Source organism: Theobroma cacao, chromosome 1, assembly GCF_000208745.1.
Source record: "Theobroma cacao cultivar B97-61/B2 chromosome 1, Criollo_cocoa_genome_V2, whole genome shotgun sequence".
Lineage (NCBI taxonomy): Eukaryota > Viridiplantae > Streptophyta > Magnoliopsida > Malvales > Malvaceae > Theobroma > Theobroma cacao.
In genome coordinates, this window is record NC_030850.1 from 22,606,204 (window position 1) to 22,623,822 (window position 17,619).

General features: G+C 34.2%; 2 protein-coding genes across 3 annotated transcripts; both read right to left on the bottom strand.

Annotated features, from left to right (window-relative positions):
- On the bottom strand, window positions 3,276-6,239 carry LOC18612940 (patellin-3). The gene is made up of 4 exons (XM_018114431.1): window positions 4,743-6,239; window positions 4,459-4,583; window positions 4,239-4,374; window positions 3,276-3,838 (listed from the first exon to the last, which is right to left on the bottom strand). The coding sequence occupies exons 1-4, from the start codon at window positions 6,057-6,059 to the stop codon at window positions 3,584-3,586; spliced, it is 1,833 nt and encodes a 610-aa protein (XP_017969920.1). The 5' UTR covers window positions 6,060-6,239; the 3' UTR covers window positions 3,276-3,583.
- Window positions 10,024-17,334, bottom strand: LOC18612941. Of its 2 annotated transcripts, XM_018114343.1 has the most exons (3): window positions 16,850-17,334; window positions 10,439-10,733; window positions 10,024-10,332 (listed from the first exon to the last, which is right to left on the bottom strand). In XM_018114343.1, the coding sequence occupies exons 1-3, from the start codon at window positions 17,167-17,169 to the stop codon at window positions 10,258-10,260; spliced, it is 690 nt and encodes a 229-aa protein (XP_017969832.1). In that variant the 5' UTR covers window positions 17,170-17,334; the 3' UTR covers window positions 10,024-10,257. The 2 variants fall into 2 exon arrangements, with proteins under 2 accessions (XP_017969832.1, XP_017969831.1); XM_018114342.1 differs by having other exon boundaries at window positions 10,024-10,733; window positions 16,850-17,333.

The window sequence follows — 17,619 nt, forward strand, 5'->3', positions numbered from 1 at the left end:
GTAGGTTCACAGTCCTCTTTACTTTTGTTTATTCGGGGGCCCTCTTGTTATTGTAAATTAAATTAAATATTTTGGCTTACTGTATTTCAGTATGTATAAATTTATTTAGCTTTTACGCTATAAAAATTATTCACGTATAACTCTATAAATATTGTTTTATAAGAAAATAGAATATTTTACTTAATATTTTTTTTATTTTCTTATTATATTTAAATAACCGTAATTTCGTTTTAAATGAAGATTTTAGACTTTTAAACTCATTTTGAATATGAATTATGTGTTTTGTACTTATATATTACGTTTTAGCCAGTTTCAAAAATTTTGAGAAAAAATGACCAAAATACCCATGTGAGACGAAAATTAATATTTTGTTTGTTTTTAGTTGGAAACAGTTTAAAATCTTTTAGAACACGATATTTGACAATGGTTGCTCGCAAGGGAAATGAGAAATTGATAGTAAAGCCTTGCAAGGTTTCGGATTGACATTCCAAGCAATGAGTGTCTATCGGGACACCGCGGCGATTGTCACGAGCTCGAGGGGAGTACCGGGTCGTGACACTGGGGCTATCCCAACCAAGTCCGCCAAGGCTGTTAAAAAGTCATGTACGCATAAATTATGTTTTTATTTTGAAAACATAGTCGTTCCTTGGCGTTGGCTGAGTTCACCCTCACGTGGTGGTTTGGCGTGAAGTGAACTCTAAAGTTTTACCTCATGAGTTACCCTACGCACCTCTCTGACCGAGGTAAGAATATACCTAGATTTCGTGCCCCTCTAATAGGCTGGTCTACAGAACTCGCCACTGTAGTGACCAATCTATAACCCACCAATTTAATAAAAATTCAACAGCATGACATGGTAGTTTTATCATTATCCAGCCTACCAAGGCAAACAACAGTTTATACATTTTCAACACAAATACCCATCCAGCCATTCATGCCCACATTATCATAAGCCATTCAATTCAAAAGATAATTTATAACACAGCAAGTAGTCTCTAATTACTTCATTTTCAAAACCATCATTCAATTTCAAGACAATTTTATAAAATCATTTCATTTAATCACATTTTCCATAAAATCACAAAAACGAATTAAAATTCACTTCAGATAATCAAGATGATGGTAAGGTTACTCACTGTAATGAAAATCGAGTTCCGAGTACTCCGATTCCTGATCCTTGGGTACTATCTCTTTACCTTTATTGGAAGATTCACCACCTAAACATAATGCACAATCAAGCAATTTACCACATTAGTGCTAAACTGTTACAAAACTATATGGATGCATGAAATGGAATGCAAATTGTTTGGATTATCGTCTAAACACTGTGTTCTACACAATTTCAATTGTGTACCTAAACAAAACGGTATTGGCCTAATTCGATCTATCACTCAATTAATTGGCCAATATGTCCAATTCAACTCCAATTAACTCCATTTTTCTTCCAACTCTCCAAACCATCAAACACAAGTCAAATAGCATAAAATTTAGCAAAATCATCTTCACATTTTCTCTTGGAAATTTCGGCCATGGTGGGTGCATCAACACTATGATTTTTCCCACTTGATTTTCTCACCGTAATTCATCATTTCCTAACCAATTCACTTGAAATAAAATCAAATCCACCATACACACTCTACATGGAAGATTCAGCCAATGATGGGTGATGGGAGGAAGTGAATTTTTCTTATTGGCTTTTCATACTACACATCACTAACTAACTAAAAACACTAAAATATATTGAAATCTAACCAAATCAAGCATCAAAACCTCCCTCTAAGTGTTCGGCCAGCAAGGGATTCATCATGATTTCATGTGATTCAACCATGAAAAATAAGAAAAAATGCTTAAGAAAGAGAGATCTCAAGCTTAAATTGAAAAAATCTTACTTTTTTTCACTTGTTTCCTTAAATTTTCACACTTTTCCCTTGAATTTTTTCACCTAGGGTTTTGTTCTTCTTGTTTCTTGCTTTTCCTTGGTGAGGCCGACCATAATGAAGAGAAATGGGCTGGTTTTGTATAAATTTATAAGGAAAATAATTAAAAAATAAAAGCTTGACACTTGTCACCTTACCATTGGTCTATTTTTAAATTCTTAACTATTAAGCTTTCTTTCTCCACCACATAAAATATTTCAATTATCCACAATATAAAATGTTAATGGATGAAATCCATGGGCATGACAAGTGTTGGGTGTGTAAAATTACAATTTTGCCCTTGGGTGACAAAATGACCATTTTGCCCTTGGGTCATGAAAATTGTAATTTGACTCTAAATCAATTCTTGAACTCCGAATCACCATATTAAATCATTCTGAGAATTTAAAATTCTCAATTTCATCTTAAAATCTCCATTTGAACTAATTCGAGGCTTAATTCAACTTAATTGTATCATTTGGTACATTACCGTCCTTTAACGATTTTCGAGATACCCAAGTAAGTAAACATGCATTCTTATGTAGGAATGACATAATAAACATATTATAGAGCCGGACTTGATAGGTTCTAACTTAGTCTTGAAAAGTTTATATGGGTTGTGTTTGAACTAAGTAAAAAGGCATTGTGAGGATTGTGCTTGAGCTCGAAAAAAGACAATGTAAAGGTTTTGCTTGAACTTGTTACAAAGCATTTTTCAGAATGAATTTAAAATTTCTTTGAGACAGCCAAACTTCTATAAAAGTACTTGGGCCTTTGTCTTTATCTTTATTTTGGCTTTCATTGCTACAAATTTATTTGAAGAATATCAACTCCTTTGTTTTCAACTCAAGTACCAAAATTTGTCTCAAGAAAGTTTGATTTTTCAGTAAGTTTAGAAAGATTTTTAAAATGTCCAATTCATCTCCTTTTAGTCTTAGTTATTTTGAGCTTACTACACTAACAAATAATAAATAAAAGAAAATACCCAAAATTAATAAATTTGGCATTCTTTCAATTCCCAGCTTTCTGTATTTTAAATTGGGAATACAACTCAAAATTAAATAGTTGTTATCCTCATTTGAAGGGCAAAATCTAAGGTTTCAATCCTTCCTCTTCCCTAAACTTCCTCGTATGCAATATATACAGAAATATATATCATTTCAATAATCAGCCAAAAGCCCGTCTATTTAACTTGAATATATATAAGTTGATGATAGTTTCTTTTTATAGATTTGTACTCTTCAGTATGTTGGTCTTTGCATCCTTAAAGACTTGCAGTGTAGAAGCAAAAAATTCCTAAAACAGGCATCAACCTACGAATAATGGAAGAAGCAGTTGAACATTGAAGATAGAGAGTCGTTTTCCTCGAAAATGGAGGCCACGAGAAAATTAATGAGCCCAAAAGAATATTATGCATCCGTTGGAATCCCACAAACCAAAAACAGTTTTGAATTTACAAGGAAAAAGAATACAGCTTGGACGCGGTATAGAGTATAGATTATAAACAAACCCCTGAAGTATATATATATATATAGTAAACAACTTCCAAAATTAATGTTAAAAGCTTCTTTTTTCTTGAAGCAGAGCAAGAGCAAACAGAATAATTTCATCCTCCCAGCTGTAATGATCTTAAAGATGAATGCCTTGTTCTTCTTTTTGGCTCTTATTTAATCAGATGTAGGCTTGGTCTTGAGGCGATAGAGGAGCTTCTTCTTCTTTGAGGTGGGATTGTCAATGGTGAGAATAACCTTGCCAGGTTCACCAATCTTGAAATTGTTGCAAACCACGGGTTCTTCAGTAGATGCAACCTTCCTAGCCTTCTGGATTATAACTGTGTAGCTGTCTTCAGCACTAGGTACGAATTCTGCACCATAGCTAACATCCCATCCAACAACTCTGACCTCCCATGTCAGAAGGCATGTCTGCGTAACAAACCAAAATTACTCCGATGATCCTCCACCCAAATAAAAAGGATAAACGACTACACACTCATTTAATTCATGATTTAAGCTTCAACCAATTTTCAATGCTATATCAAATCTGCAGTTAATTAACTATAAGTACTTGTTTTACTCTAAACTTTTTTTTTAATTCTCCAATTTTCTAAAGATAGGTCCCTCCTGTTGTTGGACAAGAGGCCTACACAAGTGGTACCAGCAAATTACAAATAGAGGAATGGTGTACAGAGGATCCAAAGATAAACGCCCTATTCAAAGTCAGTACTACCCGAATCCCAAAGCCCGGGGCCAAAGTTTTCTGCTTTGGAATCTTAAAAAAGTGAAAACTACCCTTGACCAGAGAGACAGAAGAAAAGCCACCTACCTCAGTAACTGGAAACTCTACTGTGTGCTTCGCCGATGGCTTAACAGTTATCTCAGAAACGGCGTCAGTGTTGGCGAATTCACCGTCTTTGCTCAGTCCTCCATATTTGACTGGTACTTGCTCAGCAGCGATGTACCTGAATGTGCAGAACAAGTAATTTCAGATAAACAAACGCAAATAGTGAAGGTTGAGAGAGAAATGGAGCAAATTATACACCAACCTGAAAAGCGTCTCTGCAGATTTTGAAGGGCCAGCAAAGACAAACTTGCTTCTAGTTCTTTGGGTCAAAAATGGACTTATCATCCTATTGACTGCAAGGTACCACCAAGGTACATTGATGAACACCTGAACAAACAGCCAGAACGCCAATCAGAAACAAAGGTAAGACCCAAGATGCAAACTGATACAGTTGCTATTGGCAAAATAATATAAAATAAAAAACATACTGATAATATTGCATGAAAGGAAAAGAAAAAAAAATAGTAATAACAATAAGAGTTATACCTGTCTGGCAACAAATTCTGGATAGTTGTCCTGGAGCAATTGAAGGGCCTGTTTGGTAGCTTGTCTAAGCTCCCACTTAGCAGGTCCTGGAGAATTCTTCAAGTCATTGACCTGAACAATAGTACAAATGCCACCGGGCCTGAAATCCAGTATCCTAATACTCTTCTCCAGGAATTGGATTCTCCACCTCAAGAACTTTTGCCTCTTCTCTTCATCCGAAAATGTTTTCTGGTAAAGCTCCTTGTTTTGGAACTCCCCGTACACGTTATAGCACACCGGATGTCCTTCCTTGTCAAAACCATGCATAAACACCACCTTCTCCAAATCATCACCCAAATCTTGTTCTATCAATTCATCAATGCCGAACTCCTTTCTCCAACGAATCGTGTTTTTAAGCATTGCGAATGCGTCTTTCACCTTGAAATCTCTGGCTCTTAGAAATTTGAGGAGAATAACATCGCTTCTCTCATCTGCAAGAAGTGGTATGCCCCATATTGACATATCCTCTGGGGGCACTTGATCCTCTGTTTTAGCATCTTCTTGTGTTTCTTCCAAGACCACATCAGCGTCTGCAGGCTCTTTAGCTGCAGCTGGTTGCTCTGGTTGAACTGAAGAAGAGACTGAAACAATAGTCTCTTCAATGGCTTCTACGGTCTTGGCACCATCATCTTCCACAGTGTCGGAGACAGCAGTAGCAGCAACCTTCTCTTCAATACCCTCCGTTTCAAGCAGATTGATAGTTTCTTCCTTTTCTGGTTCCTTCTTTGCTTCCGCTACAGTTTCTGTTTCTGTTTCTGTTTTGGGTATTGGTGGTTCATCGGTAACCACGTCATCCTTTGGCTCTTCTTTGGCAGGTTCCTTCTCGTCCTCTGTCACCACCACCTCTTTCTTCTCGTTCTCTGTCACCACCAGCTCTTTCTTCTCGTCCTCTTTAGCTGCTTCCAGTTGTTGAGGCATTGCTAACCCGCCAGACTCATGCTTGTTAAGCGCTTCTTGAACAAGTTGCTTAAGTTCTTCAAGCGCTTTCTTTTCATTCTCAAGAAGATCAGCAACCCTGCTGCTCTCTTCCTTGAAAGAACCCGACTGAGGAACTTTTTCTTGATCATCCACATCGGGTTTTGATACCTCTGTTTCTAAAGCCTCCTCAACCTGCTTTGGTTTCACCGGTTCTTCATCGCTTTCGGGTACCGGAGGTGGCTCTTTCCCGACTGCTGCAGCGGCCGGAGCTTTCTCAGCTTGTGGCACGTCAGGAACAACAACCACCTCGTCTACTTGCGGCACTACATCGGAGGCTGTGTTCTGAACTTCGTCAGCCATAGCTAATGTTGATTCTTGATGTAAACTGTAATGTAAAAATAAGAAAAAAGGAAAAGATAATAATAATGAAATCGAAATGAGAGAGTATATGAGTTTGGAGAGATGAGGGGAGACTGGAGAGAAGGCACTTTTTAAAGAGATGGGAGAGAGAAGAGGTTGGTGGAGGTTAAGGGCAGGAGTGGGGTTGGGTTAAGCAGAAAAACAACCTGTCAAAGGAAAGCTCATATAAGCCAGCTTGGAGTTATTATCAATTTGGTGTGGGGTACTGGGGACCCACTACCATCCGTTTTACAATCTGTCAAGCTTTGCTAGCGTTCATTAGCTTGCCTAATGGTGAGCCATTGCCATCCCAACGGGCGTTACGGTCAAATCATCGGCGCAGGTGGCGGCATTTTCATTTGAGATTCCAAACATGTGTTACAAGTCGAGTGTGTTTTGTATCATCATGATACATTGATGCTTGGGCCTACAAACACCCCAACTGCAACTGCAGAAAGGCAAAAAGTGCAGAAATTCAACCGTTAATGCGTGGGACATTGGACACCTAGGATCCTCTCCATCTCTATGTCCTATTCTGCATCTCCACCGTTAAACAATATGTGGGACCTACTAAGACGTGACAATCAACTTCCATCGAGTTATCCGCTACTCACTTATTACTGCTTTGTTTTATTCTCATTATTTCATCCGGATCAATTTTTTTATCAGAATTACCAAGTTGTTGTTTTTTTAAAAAATAATTAAATATTTATACTCTCTTTTTAAGCAAAAATCGATGCCAAATTCGGTCAAGCAAAATACTAAAAAATAAAATAGGAATCACACTTTTTACAACTCAAAAATTTTTGCCCCATAATAAAGGGTAGGGAAGTAAATGGGTCTTTAATAATTAGATATTTGTGTGTATTCAATCTAATAAAATAAGATTTGCGTATTTCATAATTGATTACAGGTCAAGTTCGGGTATTACTTTTAGTATTTGATTCGAGTTTGAGTGAGTTTAGATATCACCTTTAGGGTACCTGAAACCAGAACTCGATTATATTTATTTCGAGTTTCGGGTACTTGGTACCCATAGAGAATCCAATTATAGTTATATTACTTGTAAAATTTTTATATTAGTTGAACTTACAAACTAACAAATGTAAAATTAATTTATATTACTTGAACTATGATGCAAACTTAAATATATAAAATTTTTATATTAGTTGAACTTGTAAACTAATAAATGTAAAATTTATTTATATTACTTGAATTATGATACAAACTTAAATATATAAAATTTTTATATTAGTTGAACTTGTAAACTAACAAATGCAAAATTAATTTATATTACTTAAACTATGATACAAACTTAAATATATAAAATTTTTATCTTAGTTGAACTTGTAAACTAACAAATGTAAAATTAATTTATATTATTTGAGATATGATGCAACATAATAACATATCATCATTTTGTTTAATAAAGACTTTAACATTTCAGAAGCAACATGTAATATTTTTCCTTAATTTATGTTTAATTTTTCTTTAAGTAACTTTAATTATCTTTTCAATTAATTTAATTTCATTTGGTATCTTATATCTATTTCCTTCTCACTTATTACTTATCTACCATATATAAATAAAGACTAGAAAAACATATAAAATATAAAAATTTTACTTTATATCTACTTTCTTAATTTTTCATTTAAGATAACATAAAATAACACTAGAAATATATAGAAGATAACATAATGTAATAAAGACTAGATAATACCCTATTTCAAGCCCATTGTATTGTTGTTGATTTTAAGTGTGGAATAGTTTTTAATTGTTAGTTAATTATATATGAATTAACGTAGAACATTTTTTATTTGGATTTCAAGTTTCGGGTTCAGGCTATTACATGGGTATCCGAATACTGAAAATTTGTTTTGAATAATCAGATAACTAACGAATTAGGATAATTAACGGTTAGTGTTATTCTAATAGGGTTCAATTTTGGGTAGTATCTTTTAATTTTATTCGGGTTTTATAAAGTTCAGATATTTTAGTATTTAAACGATTTCAGGATCAAGTACCTCAAAAATAACAGGTACCCCATCCGTTTACATCTCTAATGGATGGAGAGTGGTTTGTTTTTAGAGACAAGAGAGTTTGGTTTTTACCTGAATTTTTTAACTTAAGGATAATTGTTGTTGTACACATCGGTAAGAGATAAAATGAATTTTGGATATATAAATATAAGTCTTTCACCACTTATCAAGTATGTCTTTTAAGTTGAAAACGTGAGTCCATGATTTATAAGATTACTTAAATTCTATTTTTAAAATTTAAGGTCGCATGAGAGTAGGGCTTAAGTTTCAACTTGTGACATTTGATATCAGAGTAGATTCAGATCTTTACTGATGTGAGGCTCCCATGAGAGCTAGTGAAACAAGATGTTGCACAATTGAGTAGGGTAAAATGTTACAGATCCCACATCAGTAAAAAATGAGATGAATTTTGAATATATAAACATGAGTTTTTCGTCACTTATTAAATATGTGTTTTGAGTTAGAAACATGGATATGTGATTTATAAGTTTACTTAAATTTTATTTTTAGAATTTAAGACCACGCATGAGGTTAGAATTAAATAATTATTTTCTTTTCTTGATTTTCTTGAGTCATGTTGCCTTCTTCTTTCTCCTTTTTCTATTTTATTTTTGTGGTGGGTTTTGGTTTCTGATTCAAATGGCTTTTTCCCTTCTCTTCCCATCTTAGTTTTCTTTTCCTTATTATTTCTAGTCGAATTCGTTGCAGTTTTTATCGGGAAACTATCGATTCCGAATTCGATATAAGATAGTCTCTAGCAGTAAGGTTCTCTCTATTTTTCTTACAAAATCGAACGTGGTGTTGTTACATTTGGTTTCGACAAAAAAATTACAACATTTCGTGCTATCTATTGAACAGAAGGGAGAATAAGTCTGGTATTGTTTTCTTGTCTTTTTATTGTTGTTTTTTTCACTTTTACTCTGGAAAATATTTGGAAAAAAAAATTCATAGCATATGTAGCTTAATAAATATTCTAGGCAAGTTTACCCTTCAATGTCTTGTTTGAGGTAATGGTTTTACAAGCTTGAACCAGTGGTGCCAACTCTGGCAAAATTTACACAATCGTCAATGACCAGACAGGGCTTTGGAACTTGATCCTGCAGTGATGTTAGGTTTTTCCTTCTAAACCCACTATAGATAATCTTATCACGGTCGGCTGCTTTCCAGAACCCGACAACTACGGCATGATTAGTAAAAGATGCGAATATTAAAAAAAATTTGTACTTGGTCACAATTATCTACAATTACATTGTAAGATAGGATAATTTTGTCCAATGAAAGAAAAAATCATTTTATCTTACATTTAATCATGCATATACACATCTTAAGTCAAACATGGTGTCGGATAAAAATCACCATATCTTGCTTTTATTTTTGCATACGTACACCAAAGACCAAATAAGATAATATCATCTAATTCAATCCACTTTGTTTATCATATTTTATAATGTTTTGCACCAAACGACACCCTTAATAGACTAGCCAGAGAAGAATTTCAGTGACTATTATTAAACTGGCCCTTGACCTGGTAGAAGCAAAGGGAACTGATAACCAAATGTCACTCAGCAAGTTACATTTTAAGCACACTGGTCATACACACACACACACACACGCAGACACAGACGAGACCGTTGAAATGAATACTATGCAGAGGGCTTGGTGCACCAAGTGGGACCGGTTGTGGATGCATGGTGCCCAAACCTGTATTTGCCTCGGTCTTTCTTCCCTAATCTGCCGAACGATGCCCACATGCATACACCCTCATCAAGTTTAAGTATAGACATAGTAAAACTTGAAATGATTTAATAAGTTCACTCCATGGACATTATTTTATCATCAATGTCACTCATTTCATTTTCCAAAACTTCTGAATCTTCTAATTAAGCTTCTGATAAAATCTAGTAGTGCCACAGAATCTTTCATGAAAAAAAAAAAGAAGATAAAGAGGGTCAACACGAGTCAGAACCTTCAAAGAGACATCACACAAAAATAACAAGAAATTACCTTGCCCACAGATGTGAACAATGAATGATGCCAAAGGCCAAAAGAAGAATAATTGTACCAAATGAACAAAAAATATTATAATATAGTTGTAATATATATCTATTATTGGCTTTTCTTCAGGCCATTGCTTCCTTCTCCACCATTACAACAATGACATGAGTCAACCATATTAGAGCTGTTAATGTGATCACCTGAAGAAGATTCGGCCAAGGTAATATCAGTAGAATACTTTTTGATCTTCAATGAAATAAGAATGCTTGATACAACCCCAAGTATAGGCAAAATATAAGACCAAACCACTGATTTCTCAGAGGGAGATGCTGACGCAACAGCAGCACCAGCAAGGCTGCCGATGGAAGTGTTCTGCAAGATCATTGGCAGACAGCCAATAACAGTAGGAAGCAGAAAATCCACTACAAATCCAACTTTTGTGGCAGCTAGAGCATAATTGATGACATACGAAGGTATGGGAGAGAATCGTGCAAGAAGGACAAATTTCCAACCATCGCGTTCGACTCCTTGGGAAAGGAGATGGAAGTATTTGTTTCTCTGGACCCAGTCCATTGCAGAACCTGAACTTCTGAAAACCAGCCTGAACAAATTGACGATACCAAAATGGTTCTTAAAGGTAATTGAAAATACCAAAAAAGAAAGGAATAATAATATATAGATCTAAAAACGACAAAAAAACAAATATAGCATCAGGTTGAAAATCCTAAGAAGAATGAGTAGGCAGATTCCAGGTACACAAACTAAATTTTGGTTCTGTGAATATCCAGTAAAATCAGGTCAAAGTTGGCTTGATATTTGGATTCAAAGTTGCTTCACTTACAATCAATTCACTAACTAGGATTACCTCTTGACATTCTTTCAATGAACATAGCTAGACAGAAAAAGATGTGACTTGGGAGTCCTGCTCTTTAAGCTATGCCCTTCAAATTAACATTCCCATTGCAAACAACACTTGCAATTTCCCCTCAATTTGTTATGCCTTAACTTCTGGGAAGTACATCGATATATTTTAGTAACAAATTTACTTTCCTTTCCCCCTTTCAATTCACCCATTTTTCTATAACGTTTCAAGTATATTTGACTAAAGATGTCCCTTCTTTTCCAACATCGTGGATCAAAGCACAACAAATTAAAGACTTGAACTACAACAAATCACATCTTATCCAAACAAAATGGAACTTTACACAGAGAAGGGAAAACAGATAAAGAGTTTTCTCAGGTATCTTGTTTTCATTTAGAAAACATTTTATTTATAAGACAGCATTTTACTTTTACTTTTGATCAATTCACAACGTAAATTCTTGTGAAAATCTACTTGTAGAATCAGCTATACAATTGGAAGAGTTATTTACAAATTTAGTATTCAAACTATGATCAAATATTTGGTTTGATGCCTAAAATTTAAAAATTTGCAATTAAGTACTCAAACTTTGGTTCTATTAGTTTGCACATGACACTAACTTCACTAGTATAATGGGTAACGTGGAAAAAAAAAGCCAATATGCGCCATGTGTCTAATATAGGCTTTCTTTTTTTTGCCACATCATCCAATTGACTAACAAACTTAGAGAGATGTGCAATCTGTTTATCAGAATGAAAGCTGAAGTACTTTGAGAATTTATTTCTTCAAGTTCCAAATCAACAATTTAACAACGGTTTGTGTACCAAATGTGTAATTAAGCGTAATTGGAAAGAAACTTACTTGAGTTTTGACATGCTCATAACATGATTTGGCATTAGGTCACAATTTTTACACCTACTCTAGTTTAAAAGGGTAGGAGAAAATAATAATAAATCACATACTTCTACAATTAGAGCCTTTCATAAGTTAAAAAGGAAATATTTGAGATATTTGTAGCACATAATCATGATTAAATCAATTTTTCAAAAAGTAGCATGAGAGGCATCACGCCTAAGAAGCTTTTGATCAAGTAATCTTGTTGAGTTTCAGAATTAACATAAAAATTAGCACCTTCATTTAAAAACAAACTTCTATGCATTACAAATAAGCTGAATGGCATGATTTAGCATTTGCATTCATTGCAAGTAATCTCAAGGAATAAGAAACTCTTTAGGGAAGTTTTTTTGGTTAGCACCTTCTCCTACATGAGATATAGGATTGATGGTTCACTCCTTAAGGTACAATGCAACCATGATCAACAAGGGGACGGCACTTGATCTTTCCATTGTTCAGAATTCAATTGAATGCTACTATGAAAAGTTAGCCAGGAAGTTTTCCAATGAGAAAGGAAATAAATTTTCTTAAGAGTCAACCTAGACAGTAAAAAGAAGAAACAATCTCCACTCAACTTCAAAAAAATAAACTGGCTTTGAGAGAATAATATTCTAATATATAGGGAATATGTCAAGGAACACAATACATTATAATGGGAGATTGCGATTTTTATGACAAATTTTGATATATGGCTTTCATAGACATACCTGAGAATACCAGAAAAAAGAACATTAAGAGAGATAATGAGATCAGTTACAGAAAGGAGGACATAGTTTATTCTTCTTGGATAGTGTATTTAACAAGGAGAAAGGCAATGTCACTGACACTACATAAAATTAGCCTGAATGGTTAAGTCCTTGACTTGCCTAATGATATGGTCTTCAACATTGAATTTAACTCAATAAGGATAAAGCAGGATTTAGCCATTTAACTTGTGTCAGATGTGCGTTTAAGCCATCCAACTTTTATTTGGTCCAATCAATCTGAAGTTTGAAACTTTTGGGCAATTAAGGAAATTATATGTTAACTAGGATAAACCTTTGTTAAAATCAGTGAGTTGGCATTTAGGTGGCATTTAATAAATCAAAAAATGTTGACACGACAAAAGGATTTTTTATTTTAATTTTTACATTTTGAGTTTAAAATTTTTCATGACTTTTTGAATTAGTGACCTCTCAAGTACCTTCTTAGTGAGAGGACTAAAACCCCTTATCTTTCAACCTTTTTTCCCTATATTTTATCTTTTCTCCAAACTAAATACCTTCTTGAAAATTAATCACCAGGCAGTTTGTGCCAATGAACTTAAAAGCAGCTGCTATAAAAAGAGATGGGCAGAATAGGTCATGAACAATAATTCATTTTCCAAAAAAAAAAAAATTAGGGATGAAACCATACAAGCAGAATATCAAAATAGGGATAATTCCTTTTCCAGTACCCCTTTAAGAAAACCTATATAAACTTAAAGCAAAGAGAAAAGGCATGTTAAAAGCCAGCCATGTAAATAAAAATCCAAAACAAGAAAAGAAAAGTTTCAGAAAATGCATACTTGATATTATTTCCCATCAAGGTTTTCTAAACCTAGCTATGAACTTGAAACCCAAAATCAGAGTTTACTTTTCTCTCCGAAAGTACTTTGACTGAGTGGTATTTATGATCTTAAAACCTAGGTAATGGAAAGTCTTTGACTGTTTTAAGTTAAAGAAGTGTTTGACAACCAAACATAAGCAAGCTTTTGCTCTAGCTGTAAGCAGTTTTTTGAGGTCCTTTATGTTCTGCTAAGTTTTTGGTTTGGCTTAAACATTTGGGAGATCAAAAAAAAAAAAATTTAATGGTAGACAAAGAGAAAAAGAAAGTGAGAAGCAGTGAAGGGCATGCATTTATGTAGCAGGCATGCATCATCTAGGTAATGGAAAGTCTTTGACCTGTTTTAAGTTAAAGAAGTGTTTTACAACCAAACATATGACTTGTTGGTTTTAAAAGCAAGCTTTTGCTCTAGCCATGAGCACTTTTTTGTGGTCCTTTATGTTCAGCTACTTTTTTGTTTTGTTTTAACATTTCGGAGATTAAAAAAAAAATGTAATGGTAGACTAAGAGAAAAGGAAAGTGAGAAGCAGTGAAGGGCATGCATTTATGTAGCAGGCATGCATCATCTAGGTCTAGTGCCAGCCAAATCCATGGGCGACGAACCAAAATCTAATGTCAGTTGACAATAAATCCAAATAGGAGAGCACTAAACCCTGTCAATAGACCTCATCTAGGCTAGCACCAGAATTGGGCAGTCAGCAACAAATTCCAGCAAGTCTAACACAAGCTAAATTGACCAAAGGTTTGACTGCTGATGGTCAATCTTTTATCCCTGCCTCCCCTTTTTCTCTTCATAATGAATAGACAATTAAGTTGACAAATTTAAAAGTTACTTCAATTTTCCTTTGAATTTTTTGGCCAACTTATTTACAAATTAGCAATAAAAAGTAACAAATATGGCATGTTCTGCATCAGTTAGGTCTTAAGCTAATAAAATTAACAGTTTAAAAGGTTGATTAAACCCAACAAAAGCTAAATGACTTAAATGCATAATTGAACAAGGTTCAATGGTAGAATCAGGCTTTATTCAAAGTTCATGTCTTGGTCATGATGATGGAGCATCTGATATTGCCACTATTACAAGACTTCATCCAACCTAATGCTTGAAGGAAGAGATTGATGATATTGCACCCATGAATGGTCTCTCGTAGAAGGAGCACCTTTCAAAAGAACAGAAACGGCATCCACATTTGCATTGCAGTCGAATTATAGGGGAAGAATCCATCACCATAATCTTGTGCATTATGATAGATTCCATGCTTCTAAACTCGATGCCACTGAATTTCTCTAGGCCAGGGGGAGATCATGAAGCACATTGGAAGTATCCTCCAAAGGTGTTTATAGGGCATGCTGAGGTTAGTTCTAATGCCAAAGCCTTAATTTGTCACATGTCCCATGATGAAAAGCTTGGTTGGGAGCTTAAGTAGGCTTTATTAGCTGTTTTTGAGCCTTAAATTCTGTGTCTTAAAGCTAAAATAGTAGGGTCTTAAATTGATCCAAACTCAACAAAATAATGTTCTTTTCTAAGGGGATATCTAATTGGATGTCAATTAGTTAGCCAAGCTAAGATCATGGGTCCTTCACCAACAAATAAGTCTTTTGGGTCCAAGGAAAGATGTCCTCGCTAGATAATTAAGCATTAAGTTATAGTTTAATTGAGTATTGGTGCACAAGGCATTTTGGTCATTTTCGAGCTTCCAGAAATGGGCCTTCGTCATGGTTCATTAGGGCTTATTTTTGGGTTTAGTCTGAATTGTTAGTATTTTAATGTACTCTTTAGTTTATATCAATTGAGTCTTCTTCCTAATTGCAACCATTTTACAAATCTTGGTCCACAACATAAAAGTTAGTGATTTCAGTGTGTATATCTTGGCAATGCAAGTCCTAGAGTAAAATTGATTTGTAATAAGAAATTGAGCCATCGAGAATTGTTAAACTGTTTGTGAGTGAGTGCTCTAATTTCCCTCCTTTACCCTCCTTTTTAGGTATATGTTCTCAGGTTACTGTTTGTAGCACAAGAACAGCACCCATAAACACTTTCCTCTAGTTTCACTGCTGTCCTGAAAATTAAGCAACCATTCTGCACAAAAATAACCTTCTTTTAAGATCAAATTTCAACTAAATCAAACTCTTACTGATTATAAAACCCTATCCTTAACTCCTAGGTTCTGCAATGGCCATAAACCCAATCCCTTATTTTTCATGTGCCACAACAAACTCTAAGCAAACTTCACAAATATGTCCCACAGAACTTTGTCCATAATTTGTTTTTCAATAGCTCTCAAATTGAAACCCCAATATTCGGGTTTAATCAATATTTGCAATCAGAAAAAAATTCTGATCCATGAAACTATTAATTGAGTTTTGAATGACTTGTTGATGCAGAATGCAAACACGCCAATTGACTCAAGATTTTACTTTATTACTTGCATTCTATAGGCTTAATTGTAATTTTTCTAGATTTAAGATTTGGAGATTATTAGGATATTTCATATGACTTGGTGTTTTGCTTATTTTCCAAGATTAGGACTGTTGAAATTTTGAATATAAATTATAGTTAACTCTATATTTAGCTACTTTTAAAAGTAGAGATTTTTTCTATGAAATTAAATAATACATAATGATAACTTGTTCTAATTTGATATGAAAATAGATTCTCTAATCTAGTGCACTTCCAGTTGCATTTTAAGTCATTATCTTTGATAATCATCTAATATCTACTTCACCTTAAATAAAGAAAAATGTTTAAAAGTAGATGCCACAAATAAATTTACTGAATTATTTTCAATTATTTTTCTAGTTTATATGCTATTCTTTGTTTTAAGTTATTATTATCTATTCTAATTATTTATATTATTATTTCTCAAGAGTGAAGAAAAAAGGAAAAATAAAACATAACTATTATTTATGATGCATAATTGTATAAATTGAATCTAATTTTGTATAAATTAAATGGATAATTGCTTTATTCTATTTTTTTTCTTTTTTTTTTGGGTTCAGGTCAGCTTTGATAGCTCTAAATTTATGTTATTAAGCTTATTTTGATTTAGTGGTGCGCAACATTATGAATAAAGAGTATTCATTCAACAAAGATATTAATGTGGATCAAACAGAATGTTGAAAGGAAATCAGAAAAGGTTAACAGAACACAAATGGAACTAAACAAAATTCTGACTGCAAATGCAGGCAACCATCTAAAGATGAAAAGTGGGACTTCTTAGAAAGAGGGCAAGATGCATGTCAACACTAGATTAGGATTATAATTATATAATTCATTATAAATTATACAGAAAAAAAAAGATAAAATTCATCATAAATAAATAAATTGGACTATGAGAGTGCAAAGGTTTGTAGTGGTAAAAGATTAAGAGATGGACCTGCCAATCCAGAAGGACAGAGAAGCCCCCAGAAGCTTAGCAGAGAAGACGCAAAGGACGGCAGGGAAGAAGCCGAAGAGCAAAGAAGCCCCAGCCTCGAAGAAGACGGCGTAGGGCAAGCAGAGGGAAAGAGTCAGGGTGTGGAGGGCAACATAAAGAGGGATAGCCCAAATCCCCAGTCGATCCGACCATTGCTGGAACAAGCGGAGAGCGGCATCTTTGTCCAATCCCAATCCCAATCCCAATTGCCCTCCATATTGCTTGGCTATAGCGATTGCACCGACCAACGCTCCTATTCTCAACCATTTCCCCATTTTCATCGTTTCCCTTCCTGTCAATCAATGCCCTCTTGTAAATAAATACTCTATAATACTAGTCGTCTACTACTAATTCTACCTTCACTACTAATTCCACCGTTTCAATCTCTCTGGCCAACTCTCCCAGCTGCACTTTTATTTATTTTTTATTTTTTGTAATTAGGGAAGTAGGATTCGAACCCTGTTACTTAAGCAACAGGATTATATAACAATTAATAAGTCAAATATTTGGATGAACTAATTGTATTTTTATTTATTTGTTAGAAAAAAAATTGTTATTATTATTATCTTAATCTTAATCTTAATCTTTCTCTATAATAATTTTAATTTACAAACCTTTTGGAAAGTGACACGTATCTTTATCCTTTCATGAATTATGGAGGGCATTTTAAGTTTTAGGTTGTGGGTGTCTATTGGTGAATAATCCTTGCATGTTATGGGAATTTTTCACTG